The sequence below is a fragment of the Rattus norvegicus genome, chromosome 9 (genome assembly GCF_036323735.1).
Source record: "Rattus norvegicus strain BN/NHsdMcwi chromosome 9, GRCr8, whole genome shotgun sequence".
Taxonomy (NCBI): domain Eukaryota; kingdom Metazoa; phylum Chordata; class Mammalia; order Rodentia; family Muridae; genus Rattus; species Rattus norvegicus.
In genome coordinates, this window is record NC_086027.1 from 121,431,183 (window position 1) to 121,457,524 (window position 26,342).

Genomic DNA, 26,342 nt, shown 5'->3' on the forward strand with positions numbered 1-26,342 from the left:
GCCTTGGTCATGGTATCTTTTCACAGCATTAAAACCCAAATTAACACAAACAGCATAAAAGATACCACACTAGAGAGAAACTATGAATGTACTAAATATGGTGAAGCCTTTGCACATTTCTATATCTCCTTATAACAAAAGTATTCCTGAAACCCTGTGAATGCAGAAAATAACATTCTTGAGAAAAGCCTTATAAATGGGCTCAGTGCGGTAAAGTCTTTGTGAAATCTGCATAAATACCTAACAATTCAAAAACATGGTCAAAGTAAATGCCAGGAGTCTATTGGAAACGAGCTGAGTTAGAAGGGTAGGGATTATGAATAGTGTGGTTGGGTGTGCAGTTAGTGCTAGAAAGTTAGGGCTTAGGGTTAAAGTGTTGAGGGGGCGGTGTGGGTTAAGGTTAGGGACTGGACGGGTAGGGTTAGGTTGTCGTTTAGTTTTAGGGGGTTAGGAAAAAGTGTGAATTTGGGGAAGGAAATGGGAGGAGGTTGGCTGTGGTACAGGGAGGGATGAAAATGATATATAGTATTCATAAAATCCTCAATTACAAAAACAATCAAGTTGAAAAGCTTCAACTTAAATAGATTGAGGGGTAAGGACACTTGTTACTACATTAATGAAATTCAGAAAAATCATTAGGTCTTATCTTAGAAATCATTTATTCCAATAAAGTGGAAAACTCTAAAATAAAGCACATAGATTTCTGGATGTATATAACCTAACAAAAGTAAATTGTGAAGATCTAAAAAAAAAAAAAAATTGAGCAGCTTTGTAGAAAGCAGTACAAGTCAAGTTGTGGTCAAATATTTACCAAATAAAATTACCAGACCTTCAGTGAAATACACAAATGCTTCTCAAACTATGCTGTTAAATAGCAAAGGAAGGTTACATTACCAAACTCCTTATGAAGTTAGTATTAGCCTAATACTGAAACCAGATAAACACAGACCAATCTCTAACATAAATATATGCAAAATTTTTTTAAAAATACCTGCAGAGGTTGGGGATTTAGCTCAGTGGTGGAGCGCTTGCCTAGGAAGCGCAAGGCCCCGGGTTCGGTCCCCAGCCCCGAAAAAAAAAACCAAAAAAAAAAAAAAAATCCTGCAAACTATTCAAAAATAAATCAAAAAATTACCATGATCAAACTGGTTTATTCCGGACATGTAGTGCTGGCTCAATAGGTCAATAAACTTTATAAATTTCTCTAATCTCTTGTTTTTTGATAGAATAGAAATCATAACATTTCAATCATGTCAAATATCCCATAGAAACTCAGAATATAAGAAACACATCTCACCATAATAATATATATGTCAAGCAGTAGCCTTATCAACCAGTAAAAATATATTGAGAAAGAAATCTGGGAAATAATCCCATTCAAAACAACGTAAAAATCCGAGCTCCCCACCCCCGAAATCTCTTGAATTAAACCTGACCAAGGATGTGAAAGACCTCTATAATGAAAACTTTATAGATACTGAATAAAATTAAAAGAGGACACTAGAAGATGGAAAGACCTTGCATGCTCATGGGATGGCCATACTTCCAAAATCAATCTACAGATTCAATGCAATCCCAAGAGAAATTAAGGGGGAATATTGTCAAAATATATTACATAATGCATGAAAACCCTATAATCCCATTATTCTGTATAATAAGTATTAAGACATTTTTGAAAGCTTTAGATCCAAGCTGGTTTTAGGAACACACACAGTCACACATATGCACATGACAAAACTGCAAAATACCAGTCAGGCATAATGATGTTCTGCCAGTAAACCCAGCTCTGGTGAGGTGGTGCCTGGGATTCATTGTCAAGACAGCTTAGCCTAAATTATTGATCTCAAGTGAGAGACCCATCTTCAAAAACAAGGGAGATATTACGTGAGGTCAACAATTGTTCAAGAAATACATGCAAACATATATGAACACACTATATACAAATGGAACATAATTCAGACTAAAAGCTGTGGCACATGCCAGAACATAGATGCCCCAAGGAATTTACACAAAAAGAAATAACCCAGTTGCCAAGAGACAAATATTATATGATGTTATTTGTGCAAGGAGCCTAGAGACAACAAATTGGAAGCAATGGAAAGCAGCATGGTGGTTGCCAAGGGCTTTGAGAGGGAGAAGTGAAGAGCTGGTATTTACTGAATATAGAATTTCAGTTTGAAATGGTAAAAGAATTGTGATGCATGGGAATCATAATCCCACAATCCAGTGAATGTACTTCATGCCACTCAACTATCAACTTAGATAAAAATGATAGCTTTCATATTATGTATATTTTACAAGAATAATAAAAGTCCTCCATCGCCATAAAGTGCTAAGGAGGTTGGGCCTTGTATAGCTGCAACTCAGTAACAGGAATGTTAATCTACGTTGGTAAGTTTCTTAATGGTCTCAGTGCATTTAGATACCTGTATCTTGAAAATAAAGTAACGTTAAAATGTCTACCAAGGTCTTTTCTGAGGTATCTTGAAATCTCAAAGGAAACTCCTTTTAATGACTTGGTGTAATGGAGGCAGCTGTTGGCTGTGAGGTGCTGAGAAGAAGGCAGAATCAGAGAAGCCTGAGTGCTCTGCACAGCACTAACTCCCAGGCAGTACTTAGTTTACTTTCCTTTATAAAACTTTACAGAATGAAATTTTAAGCCTATCTGGTTGATTAACCACATGTACTTTCACAAGAAGTCAGCATTAGATGCTTCCTTTGTCCTCAAATGTCTTTTTTTTTAAAGGTATGTCACTGAGGCTAGGGTACATGTTACATGAACACCCCAACCCACCCCATACCCCCGGCTGCAGTGGTGGCGGACTGCAACATGCAAGGATTTTTTTTTTCTTCACTAAATATTTGTGTCAATTTTGGCTGTCGAGAGATGTTTAAATTCATGCTGGCATAAGCTCAATGCCTCTTTAGATATTTAGACTAAAGTTTTGTGTAACAAATATCAGTTTATTACTCCTAGGATGGCGAGCCTCCTCAAGACAGAATAAGCAGTAAACAACACAACACTTAGCATTCAATACTGAGCGACACAGATTCCAGCTCTGAGTCCCACACCAATGGAGTGCTAGACAGCATCTTAGAACCTTCAACTCTAAACCTGACTAAATAGGACATACCATTCAGGATTACTGTAAAACTAGGGGTGAAATGTGTAAGACTGTGCAGGCCCTGTCACCTAATAGACACCAAATAAACATTAGTTAGTATTTCTGTCACTGGTGTTTGTGTTATTAGAGAACCTATGCAGGATAGGGGACAACAGTAAGTGTGCACTGGTAAACACGATCCCTACCCCCCCCACACATACACACTGTTTTTATCTGTTTTTAAAAACAAAAATATATAAAATGGACTTTTAAGGCAAGCTGACAACTGCTTTTTCTTTTCTTTTTGTTTTTAAATTTTTTTTAAAGATTTATTCATTTTATTATATATAAGTACACTGTAGCTGTCTTCAGATAAACCAGAAGAGGGCATCAGAACTCTTTACAGATGGTTGTGAGCCACCATGTGGTTGCTGGGAATTGGACTCAGGATCTCTGGAAGAGTAGTCCGGTGCTCTTAGCCGCTGAGCCATCTCACCATCCCGCTTTTTCTTTTTTTTTAATATTTATTTTTAGTATGTGTGGGAGTGTGAGGCACCCTCAGAGACTAGAAGCGTCTGGTCCCCTGGAGCTGGAGTTAGAAGCAGCTGTGAACCTTCCAATCTGGATGCTGGAAACCAGGCCTTGGTCCTCTTCAATGGTAGTCTGTGCTCTTAACCACTGAGCCTTCTCTCCAGCCCCAAAACTGCTTCTCTTGAAGAAAGGAACACATGTTTTAAAATTGTATCACATTACCTGGTAAGGACTATCACAAACAACAGATGCTGTTAAAAAAAAATACAGGTCGTGATTTAGCAATTAAGAGCTAGAAGACAGGCACAGTGCAACCAGTGTCCCTCTAACTGACCTCAGCCTCTGTCAGATTTGCATCAGATGTAGTAATGGAGCCTCGGGTGAGTGGTTCTCCAACATTGGACACAATATTTCCTACCATGTTTGCAGAGTAAATACATGTTATCCCAAACTATTGTATAGCCTTCAAACTTCCAACTTGCCATAAATCATTTTTACTATTTGTTCTAAAAAACAAAAAAGCTCAACAACAACAAGAAAAGCCCCAGCATGCTGTTTCCTGACATTTTCTGTATTTCATTTCCCCTAGAAAGACCGGGGCCCAATGCTTCTGAACCATGTTGGGCTGTACTTAAGGACAGTAATGCATTAACACACTTTTCTCCCATGTAATTTATTTTAATCATTTTATTCCAGAAAATCTTCAGAGGGCAGAGGGGAAATTCCATTCACCCCTATCATATTCTGCCCTGCACTGCTGCACATCAGCTCAGTGGCTTACCAATGGCTAAGTATTAATGCAGGTTTGTTTTTGTTTTGTTTTGTTTTGTTTTTCTTTAAGATCAGGTGTAGAGTGTTTCTAAACAGAAAGAACTGCACTAAGTCCATTAGTAGACACCAAATAGCTTTCAGAATAGGTCTTTCTGGAAACACCTTCAATAATGTCAGCTTAGGGTGCTAACAGAAGCAGGCCACTTCAGAAATCATTTTAAACCAAAACAAGGAAATCCACTTAAGAAAGGGTTAATAAGTAGGTAGAAGGAACATACGTTGGAACTGTTGAAAGTCACTGTACACCAACTTTAAACATCAATTAAGAAAGTGGTAATTGTTCAAATTCTGAAGGTTATGATAGGATCAATGAAGAAATGTATTTCTTAGTCAATCATAAGGGAGAAGTTTATGATTTGACTCATTTCCCAGTCAATGGAAGCCTGTGGTTTGAACTTGTTTTCTAGTTGGTATGGTCACAGCCTTCAATAGGTCAGAACCAAAAGCCATGTACTTTAGAATGCTTGTAAGGGGCTCAACATTGACAGTAGAAATTATAAAAATACGTATAGCCAATAGTCACATGAAAAGTTAATACAAAACTGGAAACTGAAGTAGAATAATTAAATCTTACTGAATGAATACAGTATTACATGTGTTTTTGATACAGTGTAGAAATCAATAAATATATTTATTAATATTTTTGAGTTAAATATTGCAAAATAAAATAACTTTAAAATATTTATTGACTCGTGTGGGAGCATGTACCTACTTGCACACATGTGAGTGCCACAGTGCACATGTAGAGACAAGAGGACAACGTTCAGAAGTTAGTTCTCTCCTTCCTCCATATCTATTCTGGGTCTAAAACTCAGATCATCAACCCACTGAGATATCTCACTGGCCCTAAATAAACCCTTTAAATCTCTATTTACATCCCTTAAAGTTTCTATACTCAAGTTGACAAGAAAACAAAACAAAAGATACTACTATCTTAGTTCACTTTCTGGCCAAAGCCTGGTCAATTTTTTTTTTAAAAGAAAATAGGTTTGTTGGGCTCTTGACTGTGGAGACGGGGGTTTAAAGAACACAGCAACAGTGTCTGATTAGGGCCTTCTTGCTACATCATAACATGATGAGGGCATCGCTAGTGAGACAGGGCAGATGTGATAATGAGGTTTCTCTACTTGTCCTTATACAGCCACTGTGCCATCATGGGGATTCTATTCGTGGTCGTATCTAAACTCAAGTTAATGAAGACACTGAGGAAAAGTTCTGCTTCTTAGCACACAGCAAAAAATGTTTTATTGTTTTGAAAAGAAGAAATCTTGCTTCATCAAACCACAAATAGGCTGGCCCATGACAAAATGAGAAGTGGATCCCACCTTGCCCCCTATGTCTTCCTTTGAAAAGTACTATTGTGCCTGTGAGTAATGGGTACTTGCTGTGCATAGAAGGGGGGGAGATCAGTCAGGTTTATGGTAGATGGTGTTTAATGTACTTCCTGTAGGTGGCCTCCCAACAGATATCTTCAGAGACAAATTAAAAAGCAAATAGCGGGGTTGGGGATTTAGCTCAGTTGTAGAGCGCTTGCCTAGCAAAGGAAAGGCCCTGGGTTCAGTTCCCAGCTCTGAAAAAAAAAAAAAAAAGCAGAGAGCAATCAAGGTTATTATTCTGGATTCTGCCTCCTTTTTCTCTCTGGACAACTCTTGTCATTGAGCAGGCTACTGAAGAGACAAGATGGGAAGGCTCTTGATGATCACTGTTTGACTCCGTGCCATCTCCCTCACACTGACCCTGTCTAACCATACATGGGCCAGACTCGTTTGTATTAATGACTCTCCCCTTAGAGTTTGATTATCACCTCAACAATTTCCATAAGGTGTCGTTACAGTCAGGATACAGTCAGTTCTCTGTATACTTGGGATTTGTATTCAAGGTCACCTCATCAATATTACATCTAGGAAGGGCTAGGTCTCCTATGTAAAATTGTGTAGTAATAGCATAAGACCCAGACACCCCCTCCTTACACCATAAATCAATTTAGATATTTTACAATATTCAATACAATGTTGCTTCTAAGAAAACATCTTGAATTATTAGAAAATTGTGACAGGCAGATAGACTCTGCGTGTTTGGTACAGAAATAACATCTTTTAAATAGTCTCTTCTTCCTTCTCCTCTCTCCTTTCATTTGGTCTCATTTATATCCTTCTATATCTACCTTTCCTTTCCATTTCTTTATTCCCCATGAGGACATTGATGTATTAAGATAGAATCTCATATGTAGCTCAGGGTAGTCTTGAATTGAAAATCCTCTTACATCTACTTCTTGAAGGCTGAGTTATAGGTGTGTATGTCGTGCCTAAGATTTTCAAGCAGAAATCCATGGATGTGGAACCCTGAGCTACATATTAACTGTCTAATCTTTGGGAAATTGGTAAGGTGATGACAATATTGAGGAGTATACTCAGAGGGTACAGCCGTGCCTCCACTTCTGTTAACTCCTGGAAGCACATTAATGTAGGGATATAGAATAATCCTAGGAATTAGTTCTAAAGCAGTCTATTTCACTTGAGACAATAAGAAGCACCAAAATGACCAAGAGAGACTAGAGCTTAAAGCACCATAAAGGCCCTCTCAAGCCAGACAAGGACACCAGGAGATAGTCTAACAGATTCAATGATTCTTGGCCAGAGAGAAAAGCTGTAAGAGAGGGTTCCAAGGTGCTTCCTTCTGTCTTCTCACAGTGTTTATTTTATTTAAACACTAGTATTTATTTAAACACAGACACGTATTGGACAGGGTAGAGATGAGTATCTTTATGATTCACATGGCAGTCTTTCCAGACCAACCTCCATGTCCACCTCCTTGCCATTCAACAGAGCATCAGAACATGGGATCTGCTGCTGACACTTTGAAGCAGTTCCAGAGAGATCCCTTTTATGTGACTATTAGATTTCAAAATGTTTAATTCCAAGGTATTCAGAATTTGAAAGGTTCATAGGAAGAATACACAAGTGCATATGGCTATGTTAGTGATGGGCAGGGAAAGAAAAGTCCTACGGGTTTCCCTTAAAGCTTTCCCTCCTGTATTCTTTTACATCATGCGAAGCATGAACTGTGCTTGGTCTCTGACGTCTCACGCCGCTTCTCTCTGGTAATGTTGTATGATGAACAGGTAATAAATTCTGGTTCTTGATGTGCATGCAGAGATCATTTCCTAGTAATTCAATGTGTTCTCATCAATCAACATTTTATCGAGTATTGTAAAACATCTAAGCTGATTTACAGTGTAAGAAAGATGTGTCTGGGTTCTATGCTGTTTCTAAACAATTTTATATGCATTGAGCATAGATTAAGTCAACTGTGTTGTTGTTACTGCTCCGTATTGCTTCTTGACCATCTACCTCACAGGAAGCACATTATACTGTCATTTCATGAAATTTGCACTAGCAAACATTACATTAAAAACTGTCATTTCTCAGGTCTGGAGAGATGGCTCAGTGGTTAAGAGCACTGACTGCTCTTCCTGAGTTTCTGAGTTCAAATTCCAGCAACCACATGGTGGTTCACAACCATGTGTAGTGAGATCTGATGCCCTCTTCTGGTGTGTCTGAAGATAGCTATTGTGTACTTATTGTGTACATGAAATAAAGTCTTTTTTTTAAAAAAGTGTCATATCTCTGGTGTATGCTCAGCAATTAGTTTTGTATCAGCAAAGTTGTGGTTTTCCCTGAAGTTATCTGTATTTTGATGCTAATTCCACTGCCTCAAGGACAGCTGCCTAGTCACCTACTCAGAACTCAGGTGACTTCACCAGAACCACCTCCCCATTGAATTTGTAAAGTACAGGTGAGGGGCAGGTACAGGATAGAAGGAGGCCTGTCATTGGAGGAGAAGGAAGGATGGGCAGGAGAGATGTTTGAAAGAGGAGGAGGGGGCTGGAGAGATGGGTCTGTGGTTAAGAGCACTGACTGCTCTTCCAGAGGTTCTGAGTTCAAATCCCAGCAACCACATGGTGGCTTACAACCATCTGTAATGAGACCTGAGGCCATCTTCTGAAGACAGCTGTGTCTGAAGACAGCTACAGTGTACTTGTCATATAATAAATAAATCTTTAAAAAAAAAAAAAAAGAAAGAGGAGGAGGTGGAGGAGACCAGGACAGAAAGGAAGAGACAGGACAGAGGGGAGAAGCCATGGCAGGTGATGTTAAGATTCTGCTCTGTGTATTTACAGGTCGTTATCAAAGTTCCTAAGGGATGGATGGTACCGGGCTGTGTATGTTTAAGTGGGCAATTATATCTTACCAATTGGGTCAAAGATTATTGTACTGTGTGTTTTTTTATGTGAGGGTTTGAGTATCGGAAAGAGTGTGGCAGTAAGAGACACTGGGTTGTCAAGGAATGGGGATGTGTTTCTACCAAGATATCTAGCAGACATCGTGGGCACCGCTGTGTGGACCTAGCAGGATAAAAGACAACTATGCTTTTTTATTTTTATATTTTTACAACAACATCAGCGAATTAGGAGAGCAGCTTTCAGATGCACACATTCACAGTTAACAGAGTCTGCTTTTGAAAACTGTTGTGAAGTGTGAAGCATATTCTTCCATCTAGTCATCTTGATCTACTATAAATTTGTTCATTATTGGAAAATTAAATTTAAGTACATTAACTAAATTATGGATATAGTGATACTGGGAAATTGTATTAAGAATAAAAATACAAAACCCTTCCCAAAAAAAGGGAGAAGAATTTTTGTCTCCCCACCTTAAGAAGGTAGGTGAAATTTATTTGAGATGAGAAAGGGCTCTATGGCCTATTTGAAGAAGAGGGTGTGTTAACTAGATGCTTTAATTAGCACCTAAACTACAGATCAGAATATTCCCGTTTGTGTAGGAGGACAGTCATATAAAATGCATGTAGTTGAGCAATTTTGCACATCCTGTCCTCCAGCTAGAGTCCTGATCACACTGGGAATAGGCTACTGAAGTGTGCTTCAAAGATTCACTCACCTAGAATTAATTTTTCTTTTAAAACTAAAAATCATAAAAACATTTAAATTTAATTTTTACTTTAAATCTTTTATTTTTAATGTATTTATTTAGAATATACAACTAATTATTTATGAAAACTATTATAAATTTTTCTAATAAAATAAGCATCACACATGAATATTTATTTAAAGGAAATTCACTGTACACATTATAGCACCTTTCTCAGACTTTTATCAACTCATTATATGAGATTGGTTCAGTAGAAGCCACCAGGGGGCACCCTCAGCACTGTCTTCCAGTTGTGTCCTACTTATGGTGTCCTGGACACCAGGTGACGCTAGAAAATTGAAGTCTCTAGAAATGCTGCATCCTATTAGACTAGTTCAACAGGGAAAAACATAAACTTCAACAAAGGAAATGACAGTGCAGATGAGTCGTTCAGTGCTGTGGAAGAAAAATAGAAATAGAGATCCTGGTGGAAACAAGAGACTGCGATTCTCATGACCACTACCTACCAACAGTCCCTACTGCACATCCACAACCTGTAACTCCCCTATACCTATGTGCAGAGTGACGCCATGACACGTCACTGATACACCGGCTGCTGGTCTATGTCTTATGTATGAAAATCTCCTTCAGTCATGAGGAAGAGTTTCCTTTAAAATATCATCCTCAGAAGCAACAGAAATAACTAAGTCCCACAACTCCTGTCGTCAATAACATGCCTGTTCTCCACTGCCAGCCACCATGGCCCTTCCTCCTTCCTGCCTGCGCCTGTGTGATATCAGAAGAATCAAATGCATAAGTCTTTTCTCAGAAGATGCGATTAAAGGTTGTGGTTGAAAGAATAAGAGAAAAAGAATACGCTAGAGAAGCATCTACCACAAGTCCAGCATAGCAGTATGGGGGCTTTATTTTCTCTAGAATCATGATTAAATGTCAACTCTGCATTGTAAAGGATAGGGATAAAGGAATTGACTTGTGGGCATTTGAGCAAACTATGTAAGAAAGTATTTCTAGTCTTGAAGTCATGCTTCCCAGAAACATTCATTCTGCATATACTCTACACCGTGCCTCCCTCCACCTCCCCTACCTAGACAGTGGCTAATGATCACATACACAGTTTGAAGCTGTGCAGTTTCTTTCTACCTGTGACAGTCTGAATGAAAATGGCCCTCATAGGCTCTTAAGGAATGGCACTATTAGGAGGTGTGGCCTTTTTGGAGGAAGTTTGTCACTGTTGGGTGGGCTTTGAGATTTCAGATGCTCAAGCCAGGCCTAGTTGCTCCCTTTCTCTTCTTGATGTCTGCAAATCCAGATGTAGAAGTCTCAGGTACCTCTCAGGCACCATGCCTGCCTGCATGCCACCGTGCTTCCCACCATGATGATAATGGACTAAACCTGTGAACTGTAAGCCAGCCCTAACAAAATGTTTTCTTTTATAAGAGTTGCTATGGCCATGGTGTCTCTTCACAACAGGAGAAACCCCAACTAAGACACTACCCATTTGATTTGGGAGACCTTCTTAGTTAGGTTTTCCTGGGATCCCAACTGAGGGCCTAGGAAAATTCTCAGGGCAGGTGGGCCTCTTACCATTTCCTGTATTTTATTTTTTGAAACAGAGTATCACTACGTACCTCAGCCTAGCCTCAAGCTTGCAGTCCTCCTGCCTCAGCCTCTTGATTGCTGTTATTGTAGGTATGCAGCATCGAACAAGAATAGACTCACAGACTCCACTCTGGAAACTTCAGTGTTTCTGAACAATCAGGAAATGGGTTGAGGTATGGTAGATAGACCAGTCCTTGTTTGTATGAGTTTCCAATATTTAATGTCTCAGCTCAATGTCTCAGCTCAAAGATGTTAGTGGTAGGAAACTGAGACATAGCCAGTGCGGACACTCTGACAGCCATGAGAACTGACAGCTTGATAGAGTTAGTGGTAGCTGGCTGACTGCCAGTCCCACCATTAGCCAGACCTCACATTGGAGCTGTGCAGGAGCCAACAACCCCAGAATTCCTGGTAACTTCCAAGCTGTCCTTGTGATAACACCCAGCTCATGATGGGCAGTTCAGGTCACATGGTAACTTGGTGTCCCATTGCCAAATGTTCAGTTTCTACTAAGGCCTAATAGCAGGCCCAGAGCTGTTTTTCAAAGGGAAAACTGTTGTCTGCGGATGATGGTATAGCTTTGCTCCAAAATACCAAAGGTATCTTCTGTGATCCATCTACAGAGGCCAGCCAGAGGTTCCAAACGGCAACTCTATCTACCACAAAAACCTCGAGTACCATAGAGTTTGCTGGATCATATGGTCCAAGTAGTAGGGCAGCCTGCACAGCAGCCTGGACCTGTTGAAGAGTCTTCTGTTCCAGGCCCCACAAAAGGCCAGTGGCTTTCCTAGTCACTTGGTAAATGTGCCTGAGTAACACACCCAAGTAAGGAATGTGCTGTGTCCAGAATCTAAATAGACCCACTAAATGTGCTTCTCCTCCTACTGATGCCAGACAATGCAGTCCTCTGCTACATATGTGGCTGGAGGCAAGGGTCTCTCTTTGCGTACTCTTTGGTTGGTGGTTTAGTGCCTGAGAACTCTGAGGTCTGGTTTGTCAATATTGTTGTCCTTCCTATGGGGTTACAAACCCCTTCAGCTCCTTCAGTCTTTTCTCTCACTCCTGCGTTGGGGTCCCCATGCTCAGTCCAATGGTTAGCTGCAGGCATCCTCATATGTATCAGTAGGGCTTTAGCAGAGCCTCTTAGAGACATCATATCAGGCTCTTGTCAGCAAGCACTTCTTGGCAACAACAATAGTGACTGGGTTTGACGTCTTCATATGGGATGGATCCCCAGGTGGGGCAGTCTCTGGATGACCTTTCCTTCAGTCCCTGCTCCACTCTTTGTCCCTGTATTTCCTCTTGTGAGTATTTTGTTCCCCTTTTTAAGAAGGACTGAAGCATCCACATTTTGGTCTTCCTTCTTCTTGAACTTCATATGGTCTGTGACTGTGAATGCCAATTTCTAAGTATATCTATCCCAATTATACATTCTGGAACTGGGGATATGACCACAGGATGTGTTCAGGCACCTACTGGACCTACTGTGAGTCAGGCATCAGTCAAAACTCCATTCAACCCCTGTCCTCCATAAGCCCCTACTTTAACTGGAGGGCCATAGCATTTCTTGGGATCTCCTGGGATCAGAACCAGTATCCGATAGACCTTGGAAAGCCTGATTATTTCCTTTCCCCAGTGTACAGTTACCCTTGTAAAAGGCTACAGGTCTCTCTGGGGAAGAACTGGAAAGAGGCTAATAGCAAATATTTTAGGTGTCTTATCAAGATCCTTCCTCTGGGGAACCTGGTCACCCCTTCATTCAAGTGGTTCTGGGTCTGCAAACTGACTCAAGTCTGGAAATTGATTCACTGGCCAAGATTGCCTTTTGCCAGGATCCAATGTAGCCTCTCTTTCATTTGTTCGAGAATTTGTCTGCTTATAGAGATAAAACAGATATGTAGTAGGCTTTTTTATCTATTTTGGGCCTGACAACACCAGCCAGTACCAAAGGTCCGAACAAGTCATGCCATTATAAATTTCACCTCTCCTGTGCTGATCACTACAGGCTATGTCATTATAAACGTTGTTTGTCTACTCTGTCTATTATAATAAGTACGATCTTCTTGTCTCTGTTGATTCAATGCTGCCACCTCTCACTTGGTACCTTAGGGCCAGGTGGCAGCATTGAATTTTTTTTTTCGGAGCTGGGGACCGAACCCAGGACTTTGCTCTTGCTAGGCAAGCGCTCTACCAGTAAGCCAAATCCCCAACCCCAGCAGCATTGAATTTAATTCATCTAATTGAGCAACATCTCCAACCCTAAGGTCTGGCACACAGAAAAGGGCAAGAACAACACTTTTCAAATGTGTGCTGCCCCTCTCACCAGTTTGCGTCTTATAGGAGTGGTGAAGGGCATATATTCTGGGCCTTCCCATTGTGGAGTATTAGGTTTTACACAACCTATCTACTCTAGCATTGCAATTGCCTTGTGACTTCATCTGGGTTCAGGTAAACTGCAGCTACTTCTCACCTGGTAGGTCTGAGACAAGCCTGGGGAAAAGCAGGAAACAGAGGACAAACACTGTGGAGCACAGTTGTTAGCTGGGACATCTTCCTCAGTGGAATGGTGGAAAAACAAAACAAAAACCTTGTATGCACACGCGGCTATATTACTAAGTGTTATGGTTTGCCCTGAAGTTACGTATTTTGATGCTAATTCCACTGCCCCAAGGACAGCTGCCTAGTCAAGGACTCAGAACTCAGGTGACTTCACCAGAACCACCTCTCCATTGAATCTGTAAAGTACAGGTGAGGAGCAGGTACAGGATAGAAGGAGGCCTGTCATTGGAGGAGAAGGAAGGATGGGCTGGAGAGAAGTTTGAAGGAAAAGGAGGAGAGGAGGAGAGAAAGGAGGAGAGAGAAGGCGCAAGGGGAGAAGCCATGGCAGGTGATGTTAAGATCCTGCTCTGTGTATTTACAGGTTGTTATCAATGTTCTTAAGGGATGGATGGTACCGGGCTTTGTATGTTTAAGAGGGCAATTATATCTTACCAATTGAGTCAAAGATTATTGTGTTGTGTCTTCTTTTATGTGAGGGTTTGAGTGTAGGAAAGCGTGCGGCTGGTATGTGTTTCCACCAAGATATCTAGCAGATATCTTGGGGCACTGAGGTGCCGGACCCAGCAGGGTAAGAGACACCAATACCTTTCTTGTTATCATATTTTTACAACAACAACTAAATATTCTATTAATAAACAAAACTGATAGAATGAATCTCTGTATGTACGTTGAAAGCGGATTTATTAGAATGTCTCACTAACAGTGGCTGTCTACCAATGGAAAGTTGAAGAATCCAGTGTGGTTCAGTCCATGTGGCTGGATGTCTGTCTGTCTTCAGTATATACCAGAGTTTCAAAGAAGTAGGCTTTTTAATGCCAGAAAAGCAAAGAAAGAAAGGAGAAAAGGCAAGAAAGAACTTGCTAGCCAGAGGTAAGGTAAGTAGACACAGAGAATGAGTTACCATCTTCAGTGTTCTTTATATATGTAGGCTGCCACCAAAAGCTGTGGCCTAGAGTAAAGGTGGATCTTAACAACTCAAAAAAATCTAGATTAAAGAAGGGTTTTCACGTTTCAAAAGCTATAATTAAGAGAAATCCCCCCACAGTACCTAAACTTTCAGTTTTAGTTAATTCCACATGTAGTCAGTTTGAATACAAGGAATAGCCATCATGTAAGACAAGACAGAAGAAATGAGAAAGATTTCCCCCCTGTGGCAGGAAAGGAGAGGATAGGAGTCATTTCCAAAGCAATGATTTCCTTCAAGAAAAGAAGCCCTGGGATTTTACTGAAGGAGTCTGGCTATGTTCACATATAGGTTTCCCCACCCCTATACATGCCACGTTAGCCATCATTGGACTAAACGATGTGAAAATTCAATCTGCAGAGATTCATCCTATCAGGTCTGTTCATCTAGAGAACCTTTACTAAAACAGTTCTGTGTGTGAATGTGTGCTTATCTTCCCACTGAAGAGGATGTGCTGGCTAACACTAGTGTTCCACAAGGTTTGTCTCCCAGGGTTCCAGTACCTACCAGTGAAAACTAGCTGCAGTTTACCTAAGCCCAGCACGAAGGATTCCACCCAAGCCAAATGACAGTGTTTATTGGGGGCAATTCTCTAGTGGGCTCACTGATCCCAAGGATAGAGTTCACTAGTCCCAGAGAGGTCAAAAAGTCCCCCAGACATGGGGGAGTGAGGATAATGAGCAGGGGTGGGGACAAAGAGAGAAAAAGCAAGCAAGGCAAGTAGGGAGAGAAAAATGCAGTAGGCAGGGAGGGGGGGTGAGAGGGAAGGTGGAGGGAAGAGAGGGAAGGATGGAAAGGGGAGGGGGAGGGAGAGAGAGGCAGAGAAACAGAAAGACAAAGAGTACAAAATTTCTGGATGATATAGGAAGAGCTTCTGGGGAAGGGAAACCTCGGCCCCTGCAGTGTAAAGTTCAAGGTACAAGGTGGGGTATGCCAGACAGGCCCTGTTACAGGTGGGGACTGAGGAGTGCTGGGAGAACCTGGAGGCCCAGACAGCTTTGGTGTGTTAAATATATGAAGGTCAGCTGATTGTTGGGTCTGAATCCCAAGAGCCACAAAGCAAAACTCTTGTTTCATCAAATCTCTCTTTAATTGCTAATATCTTGGGCACCCTTCCCCTTGTGGGACAGATTAACCCCAGTGCAAGTTGAGTACCAGGGGTTATGCAAGTTGTATACCTTGATTCCTGGAGGCTGAAGGGAAAGAGACTACTGAGTGTTGTGAGCTGAGTGCAGGTTGAAGTGAGGACCTGGTGAGCACAGGGTCACCGCCCACGAAAGGGAGGAGCAAGCGGCTGGGCAGTGGTAGGTGGTGTGGTGGGTCCTTCCTGGGGCTGGGCGGGGAGACAGATGAGTAGCTATTGGAGGACAGGCACAAGTGCTACTGAAATGCAAATCCCTGTAGATCTGGAAAAGGTCTGGCTTCAGGCTTGATGCTTGGGCCGGCAACTGTGTACCTACACTGTACGTTCAGCCCCCCCACACTTACGGAGGTGCTCATCACTCAAGACTAGTGGCCATTCAGAGTCTTAAATGGACCTGCCAATCACAAGGGAAGGCGGGCTTTTTCGGGTGCCTCGTTGTAGGATTCGCTTAGTAGTTAAACAGTCTTAACTGGTTCTGGCTGCTGAGCTCTCTGTCCTGCCGTTGGATTCTCTGAGGCGTGTTCAGGCAAGCTCCCAAGTTGCGACGTGGTGAGCACAGGGGCAGGGGGGGCGGGCGGACGGGCAGGGGACTGAGCAGTAGGAGCTGGTGTGGTGGGTCTTTCCTGGGGCTGAGTTGGAATCCGCGGCTACCCGTGAGGTCTTAGCCACTCCCTAGAGGCAGTTACTGAATAACTTCCTTGTAGGGGCTGCAACTCTGCAGAGCATTTGGCTTGTGTATGGAAAGATCCTTGGCGTGATCCAAAACTCAGAAGCCTAGTTTCTACAGTTCTGTTCTTAGCATTTAACATGAAGGTGTAAGATCCATTTGGAGTTATTTTGTGGAGGTTGTGGAAGGCATCTCATGTGCTGGGTAGCAATCCAATATCAAGCTGTAATGTAAGAGTAGAATTGATGATGTAAAGGATTTGCTAAAGGTTAGGAGATAGCAAGGCACACTAAGTAGAATTTAGCTGAGAGAGGACTGCCTGCAAAACACCCCACGTATAAGTAGTAAGCTAACCAGGCCTGTTAGAGATTAGGATGCTAGGATACACAAGTTTGTTCACCAGGATTGTCCAGAAATATGGCACCAGACCCGATTAGCAACCAGCCACTAGGCCCATCTCCATATCAAAGAGCAGGCCTCTAACAAGCTGATCAGTGTGGCATTACAGGATCACTGTCAACAGTAAGGCCTGGTGTGCCATAAAGGTTTAGTTTTCTTCTTGAGAAAAGCATTGTTCGCCACATGGGCAAGATGACCCCTGGTGACTGTAAGACCCTCGCTCTAGTTTCAGGATGGCCCACCCCAGGTAACACGAGAGACCAGTCTTGATGTAAAAGCAAGAGGTCGTTTAATAATAACTAAGCTCCAGGCCAACACGTGTCTCACGCAAGAGACAGAGGAGTTGAACTCGAAACTCAAAAGTCAGAGGGTTATATAGAGAAAGCTAGGGGGTTTTGGCGTGGTTACATACAATTGGCTCATTCAAACATAGAAGTGAGAACAAAGCAGAAAGAGTACGTGCTATAAGTCAGGGGCTTATCAGGGGCTGGAGGACACCTAGTTGAGATATGGCCCGGAGTGAGCTGGGGGGAGATGTCTTCCTGCTAGACGTCCCATGAATCAGTCTCCCAGGAATCAGGCTGGTTCCTGCATTCCTTTTCCTTATTTTTATGGCTTGCCAGTCCTGCCTGGACAGTGTTTCCTGTGCTCCTTTATCTTTATGGCCTGCTAGTCCTGGCTACAGGGCTTAGCCCTGGGTCTGTGGCCTTTTGGGGTTTATTCTTTTAATTTTGTATCTCCAAACCTAGAATTCTTATAATTCTCCTTTCAGTGACAACCATTAGAAAAGGTAAAACAACAACAAACACTGTTGTATTGAGTGCTGGCCTGATCAAGCTATGCTTTCCCTCCTTTTACTGATGTCCCTGTGTTTGAGCTCCTTCTGAGACTCAGGGACATGCTTGGCAGAGCCAGTAACCATCTAGGGCCTAGTCCTTGGGAGCTTTCCCTGGAGCCCTGAGTATAGAGATCAAACACCTCCACTAAAACCAGGAATATGCCTGGGGCCAGCGCATTTGGGAGGGGTTGCTTAAGATTCTGAGAATACAAGTCTTGCCACAATATGGGCTATGGGTCCCTAGGCCACTATGGGCTTGGTAAGGAATATTTTTGAAATACACTGAGTTCCTTGTGCATCACTGTTTGATTAGAGTTTTCCTGAGTGTGTCCTATTATATGATGTTTCTGCTAACTTCGTAGTTTAACCTTTCTGCTGACTTCATAGATGTCTCCCGTTTCTTTCCATTTCCCTCATGTAAACTGTATACAAGGTGACATTCTTCTTAAGCTTACTTAGTTTAAGACCCTCGCCCCCCACCCCCCAGCTTTTATACTTTCTACCTTCTCCTTTTCCTATGTTTTTCTTCCTCTGAGACCTTCCATTTAGGACACTGTCACTAACCTACTGTTTTAAGGCACTGGTGTGCTTAAGAAACATCCTGGAAATGTTTGCTGTGTAAATGGCCTATCTAAGTGGCCAGACTTGTAGCCTCCAGTTTATATTTGAATTGTTCAAAACTTAACCTGGAACCTGAACCTAAGACAAACCTAAGGGTGACAGCATACATGGAATGTAAAATCTACCTAGGCTAGATTCTCTTTTAGCATTTTAGACCCAGCTAACTAGATCTTTGCTGGTCTTTGCTACTTTGTGGTTTCTTTTTCCCCACTTTTAATACCCCTCCTCAGCCCCCCTCCCCCCACCCTCATTTCACCCCCTAACACCAGATAGGAGAGAAACAAGGATGGAGGAGAAAAAGATCCTTGAATCTAGTTCCTTGTACTCGACCCAGCAGCGTGAGTCGAACAGTCTCTGCTGGGGGGAGTGAAGATGCAAAGCCAAGAGTTAGATTTGAGTGCACTGCTGGTTAATACAGCTGCCTCGAGTTTGTTTTTCATAATTTTTATGCCCCACAGTGCCATAGAAAGCAAAGCCACAAGTTAACAAACAATTCTCCAAAATATGCACAGAATATCGGTTCTTATCCAGAGGCACCTCCCTGTTCCTTCCACCAAGGTTGATAGAACTTTCAGCCCCTCCAATCGTTCCATGCCTCAGCAGGCTGATAAATTTGCCTACAGCGCCTGACCCACTTTGACTGCCTGGGTACATACAAAGAATAGGGTCAGTTGTAAGGCACAAACAAAGTAGCCAAGTGTGGGGAGCCGACTTGCCTGAGACCCCAACATTGAGCTAATTAGGACAGACAAAGAACATAGGAAAGCTCACCTAAAGGACAAGCTCTGTGGAAAAACCTAAGGTTCTAGCTAAAGTGCGGATACCAATCTGGGGGTCAGCATTGCTCAGTAACAAGGCTTGCCAGGAGCACTGACACAAATCTGGTGTTCCAACAGGTTTGCCAAGTGGAGGTTCCTGACCTTTTATTGGGAGCTAGCTCCATACAGACCTTTGCAAAAGAACCAGCTTCCTATAGACTCCTACAGACCGAGGGCTGTGACATTTTGCTGAGAGCCAATTTCCTCCAGACCCATAGATTGTGACCTTCTGCTAGGGCCCAACTTCCTACAGACCTAGGCCAACATCCTGCAGGAATGAGCCAACTATCCTGTTGCAGGATGGGACAGCCAAGGAAGAAAAAAGGTGTAAACAAAGTTCCCGAGGTCACTGTATTGGGTTTATCAAGATGACCAAGATACCAGGAACACATTACTCTGTCCCATCCAACAGAACAGTCAATGAGGGTCCAGGGTACCGAGAAGAGAATGGGGGACAAGAGACTTGAAGGACGCTAATACTAGGGTCTGATCAAGGTGACAATTTTATTATTGCAAGCTCTGGTTATATAGTATAGCAAGGCTGGGGGAGGAGGAAATCTTCAGGGGGCTGGGAGACCTCGATGTATTAGGCTATGAAGAAGTTGGCTCACACCTGCGGGATGTTGGCCTAGGTCTGTAGGAAGCTGACTTCCCCTCAAAGGTCAGGAGCCTCCACTTGGCAAGGCGGTTTCTAAGCAAAGCTGACCACCAGATTTGTATCAGCCTTTCTGTAAGCTTTCCTAGAACACTTTTTTTTTTTTCCACTGAGCTTGTCCATTAGATGAACTTTCATGTGTCCTTTGTCTGTCCTAATTAGCTCAATATTGGGGTCTCAGGCAATTTGGCTCCCTCATTCCTCAGCTGTGTTTTTTTTTGAACATACTTTCTTGTCGTAGCCCAGTGGCAAATATACTTGCCATTTTCCTAGAAGTGGTACCAAGAGCTCTCCACACCTGGGAGAGTTGAAGATTCTAATAAAATACAAATTTACCATACTAGGCCTCTGTGTGCCCCTAGGGTGGGGTGGAAGGGCAGAGCTGGGAAGGCCTGTGCTGAGTCATGCAATCTCTAATCCTCCAATAGAGGGGCTGCTATCATTCTCTGGGGAGCCTAGCAATCAGGAGGAGCACCAGTGGGAGGTAGCTTGACGGTTCTTTCCATATTCTCTGATGTAGTTCATCACAGAGCTGTGAGGGAGATTTTGCAGCCACCAGGAACAACAGGTTGGCTAAGCTATCAGAGTCCAATCTGACTGGACTGATGTGGACTGTGAACCAGACTGTGGTGCTGTTGGTACATGTGGTGTCCTGGGCAGAGGGCCGTGTCCTCTGAGCTTCTCTGAGTGTGGGTTCCCTGGGGAGGGGGCTCTGCATCTGGTTATAAGGTGTGTTGATTATAATATCACTGCCCAGTGTGCACACAAGCATTGCTCTTGGTGTGCAGAAGACAGATTTCAAAACTGAAAATCCGGTTTCTAGAAGTTCTGAAGATTGTATTGCAAATTTATTTTGTGTGATAAATTTTACAAATAGTTTTGAAACTGGGAGGGATGAGGTTATGAGAATCATCCTTTGCCAATACTTGGTTAAAATCCTTTTACCTTTCCACTATCAGCAGTCACAGTGAATGGAGTGATTCAGGGAAATTCAGTTCCAGAGTCCAAAAGGAGTTTCTGAGAAGCAGGGGTTTCTTAGGTGTGCAGGGTGGGGTGTAGGTGGGTGGGGCAGATTCTACATCATTACTAAAATCCACATGGCATCATGTGCAAGCAGACATTAAATTATTCTTCAACCTTCGTTTGTGTGTGGGTTCGGGGGGCTGGGTTTGTGTGAAATCACACGGGGGCATTGGGAGCTGCAGAGCCATAACCCTCCTTTCTTACCACCTCCACACAGAGCTCTAGCTCGTGGGGTCAGTAGTGGCCAGAGGGTCAGAAATATAGCAGTTTAGGGTCAGTTCGAGTCATTTTTGTGGGAGTTCGGAAATCTGTTTTTTCCATTTGAAAACACATGCAATCGTAGGTAATATTGGTCAAGTTCACATTTTTCCTGACTGAGTTTCCTTAGGTCTTTTGATTAAAACTTGAGTATAATTTGGGGCTTATGTTCTTGCCTTTTTTTCTCTACATCTCCTTTTTTCACAAATGTGCTAAAACTTTTGATCGCTGTAGCACTTTGTTAAGTACAGATGGAATCTACACTGTGCCAAAATGTGTACTATTTCTTCATAATCCTGTTGATGATTCTGAGATTTTTTTCACATGGCAAATAGCTTTGAAATCAGCTGTCCTGTTATGTATTATTAGACGTTTTCTTTAGATTGTATTGAATTTTTGTTGCAAATTTAACATACCGAACATTGCTTTTTTAACATCACTATAATGGTGTTGTTTACAGTTATATAAATTGGTAAAAGATATTCTACATAATAATTCATTTAGTAAGCTATATAGTCCATGTGTGAAACTGAAATTGATGTGAAATAATGTACAAAGCCATAGAAAGAGGACTTTAGTGTAGACTTTAGTGACAGAGAATACATCCTTAGGGTCACGTAGACCAGATGTTTATCAGTATGACTTAATTGAGAAAACAAAAGAGTGAAAATAAAGCATGGTACAGAATTGAACAATGAATCTGGATGTGACACAGGATTGTGTCTTAGCACTAAACTCTGCCAGCAGTAGGTTGGGATTTTCCATAGATACCTACGAAAACTAGTTAAGACTATGTCTCTATATTTGATATAAAATTGTGCATATTTAATATATGTATTCTGATACATGTGGACATAATACCTACACCCAAGAAACCCCATTCTACGCAGTGTTGTATTGGAATCGAGGCTCGTGCCCAGACAGACCACACCTGGCCAGTAGGGTTCCACTTGAGAGACTTTCATTGGTGTGGGGGTGGGGGGGTTGCACAAAGGAAGGGAAGAGACAAAGGAGGAAAAGAGAAGAAGGGGGGAAGGTCAGGAAGGGTTGGCTTTTTATTTGGGCAGGGACATAACCTCTTGCAGGTGAGGGTGGGAGATGGACTAGGAGGACACTGGAAATATATGACAACAGATGCACAGGTCCCTTTCACCTCTGGGTGACGTCACTGCTATCACTGGGTTTGGAGACAACCTGCAACCATAAAGCCGGTTCCTGATGCCAAGACTAAGTTGTCATAAAAATGACAGAATTGCCATGGATCCCAGCAGTCTTCTCAGTATAGTTTCCATGCACTTGAAATTAGTTTTAAGAAGCACCAGAATTCTCATGTTTATTGCAGTTGTATTCATGTTAGCCTAAACATGAAAATAACATCAATGCTCATTTGTTGAGGACAAGCTATGTGCCTCTAGGGGACCTTAGGTTAAAGGAATGAATAAAGGATCATGCACTTGTAAAGACTCTCACAGTCATTGTTTTATTGGTCATAAAACAGCATGTAATTATAGCTTAAGCATCATCAACCCATTTCTTTCTCCCGTATAATTTTAACCTTTAATGCACTCTTATTATCAGATGGATATAGGAGCTTGAACCATGTTGTCAACATTGCAGGTAGCACTCGAAAATTAAGGGTGACCAAGCCAACTCAGTCAACAAGGTCTCAAGGGCGAGAGTGAGGAGTGAAAAGAAAAAGACAATTAGACAATATATAACATGATTCTAGCCAGTGCTGAGGCTGAAGCAGGTTTATTTTTCCCAGTCTGCTTTTCTACCATTTTTAGTACAAGCAAATAATAATGTTAATTCTAGGTCAAGGAACAAACAAGGCATAAAGTCCTGTGATCATTGTTTCTAGGGGCTCATCAGTTTGACCAGAGAAAAGGAATGTTACTAGCTCAAATGTAAATATTCTTACCTGAACCTACTGCCTTAGTCCTAGTCCAAGGTCAAATTCCTGCCAAATTCTTGTAGAAGGGCAGAAAACAGAGAATCCAGGTGAAACAATCTCCTTCAAAGGGATTTTTTCGGGGGTTGGGGATTTAGCTCAGTGGTAGAGCGCTTGCCTAGGAAGCACAAGGCCCTGGGTTCGGTCCCCAGCTCCGGAAAAAAAAAAAAAAAGAACCAAAAAAAAAAAAAATCCAAAGGGATTTTTTCCTAATGTTTATTTAGAACATTATGTGGAGAAGAGAAATGAAAAATCAAGCTTTCTGTAGCAAGAGTTCTTATAGATGTGAAACAAATGTGCTGTTATAGGATGTGGTAAAACTGCAGAAAGTGGCTTTACTTGAATGGCATGAGAGCCCTCTGCCAATGAATCATACTGCATGAAGAAGTAAAAACGAGGTTAAGAAACAGATTGAAGGGATTGGAGATTTAGCTCAGTGGTAGAGTGCTTGCCTAGGAAGCGCAAGGCCCTGGGTTCGGTCCCCAGCTCCGAAAAAATGAAAAGGAAAAAAAAAAAAGAAACAGATTGACTGTTTTGTTTGAGTTTAAATACTAACGATAAGTACAGTTGAACAAACATGTAAAAGTCTTAGATAACTGACTCGGCTCTTTGTTTTTTTCTCTGCCTTAAGTAACTTATCTTAGATGGTATCACTTTCATTTTTGCTTTGGAGAAAGCGTTTAAACATTTAATATTTTTATACATTGGTTTATTTAGGCTTAATGCATAATATAGTTAATGTAGCGATTTTGTGCAACATCTCATTTATTTCTATATTAATAGTTATTGAAACATTAGTTTTTCTTAAGAACAATTATGAGTATTCCATTGGAATGAAATGAAAAGCATTGTAATTCCACATTCCAAACTAGTGAAAGCTAACACAAGAAAGTAACTGCTTTTGTTTCCTGCGTGATATATATTTCACATTGCTGAGAACAAAACTTCTGATTTCACAGATGTAGACTGGGCCCAAGATGAGCTTGTTTGAACTCCTGTGTTGCAGAGTATTTGATCGCATTGTGAACCCAGAGACTGTCCAATTTACTGGCGGGGGCGGGGGGCAGGGGAGCTGTTTCTAACTGGTAGGGCTCAGCCATTACTACACAACTTTGCTATCAAACGATGAAGGTAAACATCGTTTTTGAAGGAAGCACTCATGTTCGTAAGTAATGTATAATTGAGTGGGCGAAAAAAAGATGGATCAGGGAAAGATCTGACAGAATAGGATATGCCCAACTCTCAAGAGAAGAGGGAAAAGAGGCAATATAAGAGGGAGCAGCGGGGTTGGGGATTTAGCTCAGTGGTAGATCACTTGCCTAGCAATCAAAAGGCCCTGGGTTTGGTCCCCAGCCCGGGGAAGGGGAGAGAAAAAAGAAGGAAAAGTAAAGAGGAAGCAGCACAGAGGGTAAGAGGAGGAGGCAGTTTTACCTGGAGAATTTTACAGAGACAGGCAGGCTAAAGACAGAAAAAGAGAAAATGAGCAAGAGAATGAGAAGAGAGCAGTTTACTAGAGTTCGTTTGAGGCCAAGCACAGCAATTCAGATAGAAGTGAAAGAAAGTGAAAGCAATTTGAATTGGTTAGCATGAAGAGTTTGAGCTAGAAGAGCAGAGTTGACCAGCCAGAGTTCAAAAAGAAGAAGAAAGGGTGATTTTATTCAACAGTTAAGTCTCAGATGCCCAAAACACTCAAGTGCCCAACCCTCCTGAGCCCCCTCAGTGTTTGCCCAGTGCTGAGTCTTGCTGATGCATGGAAGCTTTTGTTCCTAACAAAGGAATATTTTTATCTTTCTGTTTTGCACCTGGTTGTAACACCCAGTTCCTGATTTTTGTTTCTGTTTTTGTCCTGAGGGCATAACCTATTTTTCCACTGTGCTTCCAGGAATTCTCCACCCAGTGAACTTGGGGTGTATATTCTGTGAACCTCAGTAAAGCTTTGGCATTTTCTTAGCACAAATGACCCTAGTCTGTGTCTTTTGTTAAATCCCCCAGGTCTATGCCCAGTCATTCTAGACCTAGATAAGATTGTACAGAAGCTATAAGCTTCCATGACTAGGCCTAGATTATCAAAAGGAAGAAGTAAGCCTTCCAGGTACTTTTACATTCCTATGTAGTAGTCATTGTCTACAAAAATAGAGCAAGTACTATGTGTATCACAATCTTGCTGCCCCTATCTTTACGAATTTGCTTTTCTTTGTTCACTATAGCTTCCCTTCTTTGCATTTTCATTTAAGCAATATTGAATTAAGTTTTTATATGAGGGTAGATTCTCATATAATATATCCTGACCACTGTTTCCCCAACCAGCACTCCCAACTACCCCTCATTTCTATCCTTTCCCCAATGTCCACCCCCCCCACCCATTTCCTCTTCAAAAAGGAGCAGACCTAACAGACAAAACAAGATGGAAAAAGACAAGGTGAAAGCCTTCATGTTGGACAAGGCAACCTGATAGGAAAAATCTCAAGATCAAGCCAAAGAATCAGAGTTACACCTGCTTCCACTGTTAGGAGTCCCGCAAAGACACCAAGCTAACAGCCATAACATATCAGCAGAGGACCTGGCATAGACCCATGCTGTCTCTATGCTTGCCATTTAAGTTTCTGTAAGATTCCTAGAAATCCAGTCAGTGTTAGTCATGGGTTCCCTCTCATATCAAGGGCCTCAAGTTAAACCAAACATTGGTTGACCACTCAAACACGTTTGTTACCATCATTCCCCAGCACATCTTAGGAAGGACCTAAGGACCAATTGTAGGTGTGTGTGGGTGTTGGGGGCAGAGGGGGAGTTTCCAGGTGTCTCTTCCTTTTAGCCTTCTCAAAGAGACTACAACACAGGGGTGAAGGCTCCAAGCTTGTACTCCCTTGACCTCTGCCTTCAGTGAACTGTGTGGAATTCGTCCTTAATGATCAGTCCCTGCTGTCAGTTATCTGAGAGCAAAGTTTGTCCTTGCATCAGCAAGGATTGTTGAAGGAGCTCAAGGGACCTCCTTCGCCAACAGCTCAACCAAATGTAACTTATTACGAACATTGAAGCCCTGCCTGGTGTCAAAGGATGGTCCCTTCAGACTCCATATCCTTCATAACTAGGAGTTTTCAGTAGGGTCACCCTGGTCATCCAGGAAGTTGTCATTGTACTGGATTTCTACACTAACTCCCAAATAACCCCTAATTCCAGCTGTTTCTTCCTGCATTGTACTTTCCCCTGCATCCCCCTCAACTGATCCTCCCTACTCCTGTTCCCATCAAACTCTGGTCTACTCACAGAAATTATTCTATTTCCCCTCTAGAAAGAGATCTGTGCTTCCTCCTTAGAGCTAACCCTAACCCTCTTTAACTAGCCTGTCTGGGTTTATTTTATTTACCTAATAGGTAATATCCACTTGTAAGTAAATGCATGCCATGTTTGTCATTCTGGGTGTGATTTCTTTA

General features: G+C 41.9%; 1 protein-coding gene across 1 annotated transcript in view; it reads left to right on the top strand.

The window, feature by feature from the left end:
- The first annotated feature begins 4,003 nt into the window (after window positions 1-4,003).
- Zfp709l2 (zinc finger protein 709 like 2) overlaps window positions 4,004-26,342 on the top strand; it is a 28,598-nt gene continuing 6,259 nt past the window's right edge. The window contains exons 1-2 of the mRNA XM_063267802.1: window positions 4,004-4,015; window positions 16,198-16,230. Of these exons, the coding sequence (XP_063123872.1) occupies window positions 4,004-4,015; window positions 16,198-16,230 (45 nt within the window). The remainder of the gene's footprint in view (window positions 4,016-16,197; window positions 16,231-26,342) is intronic.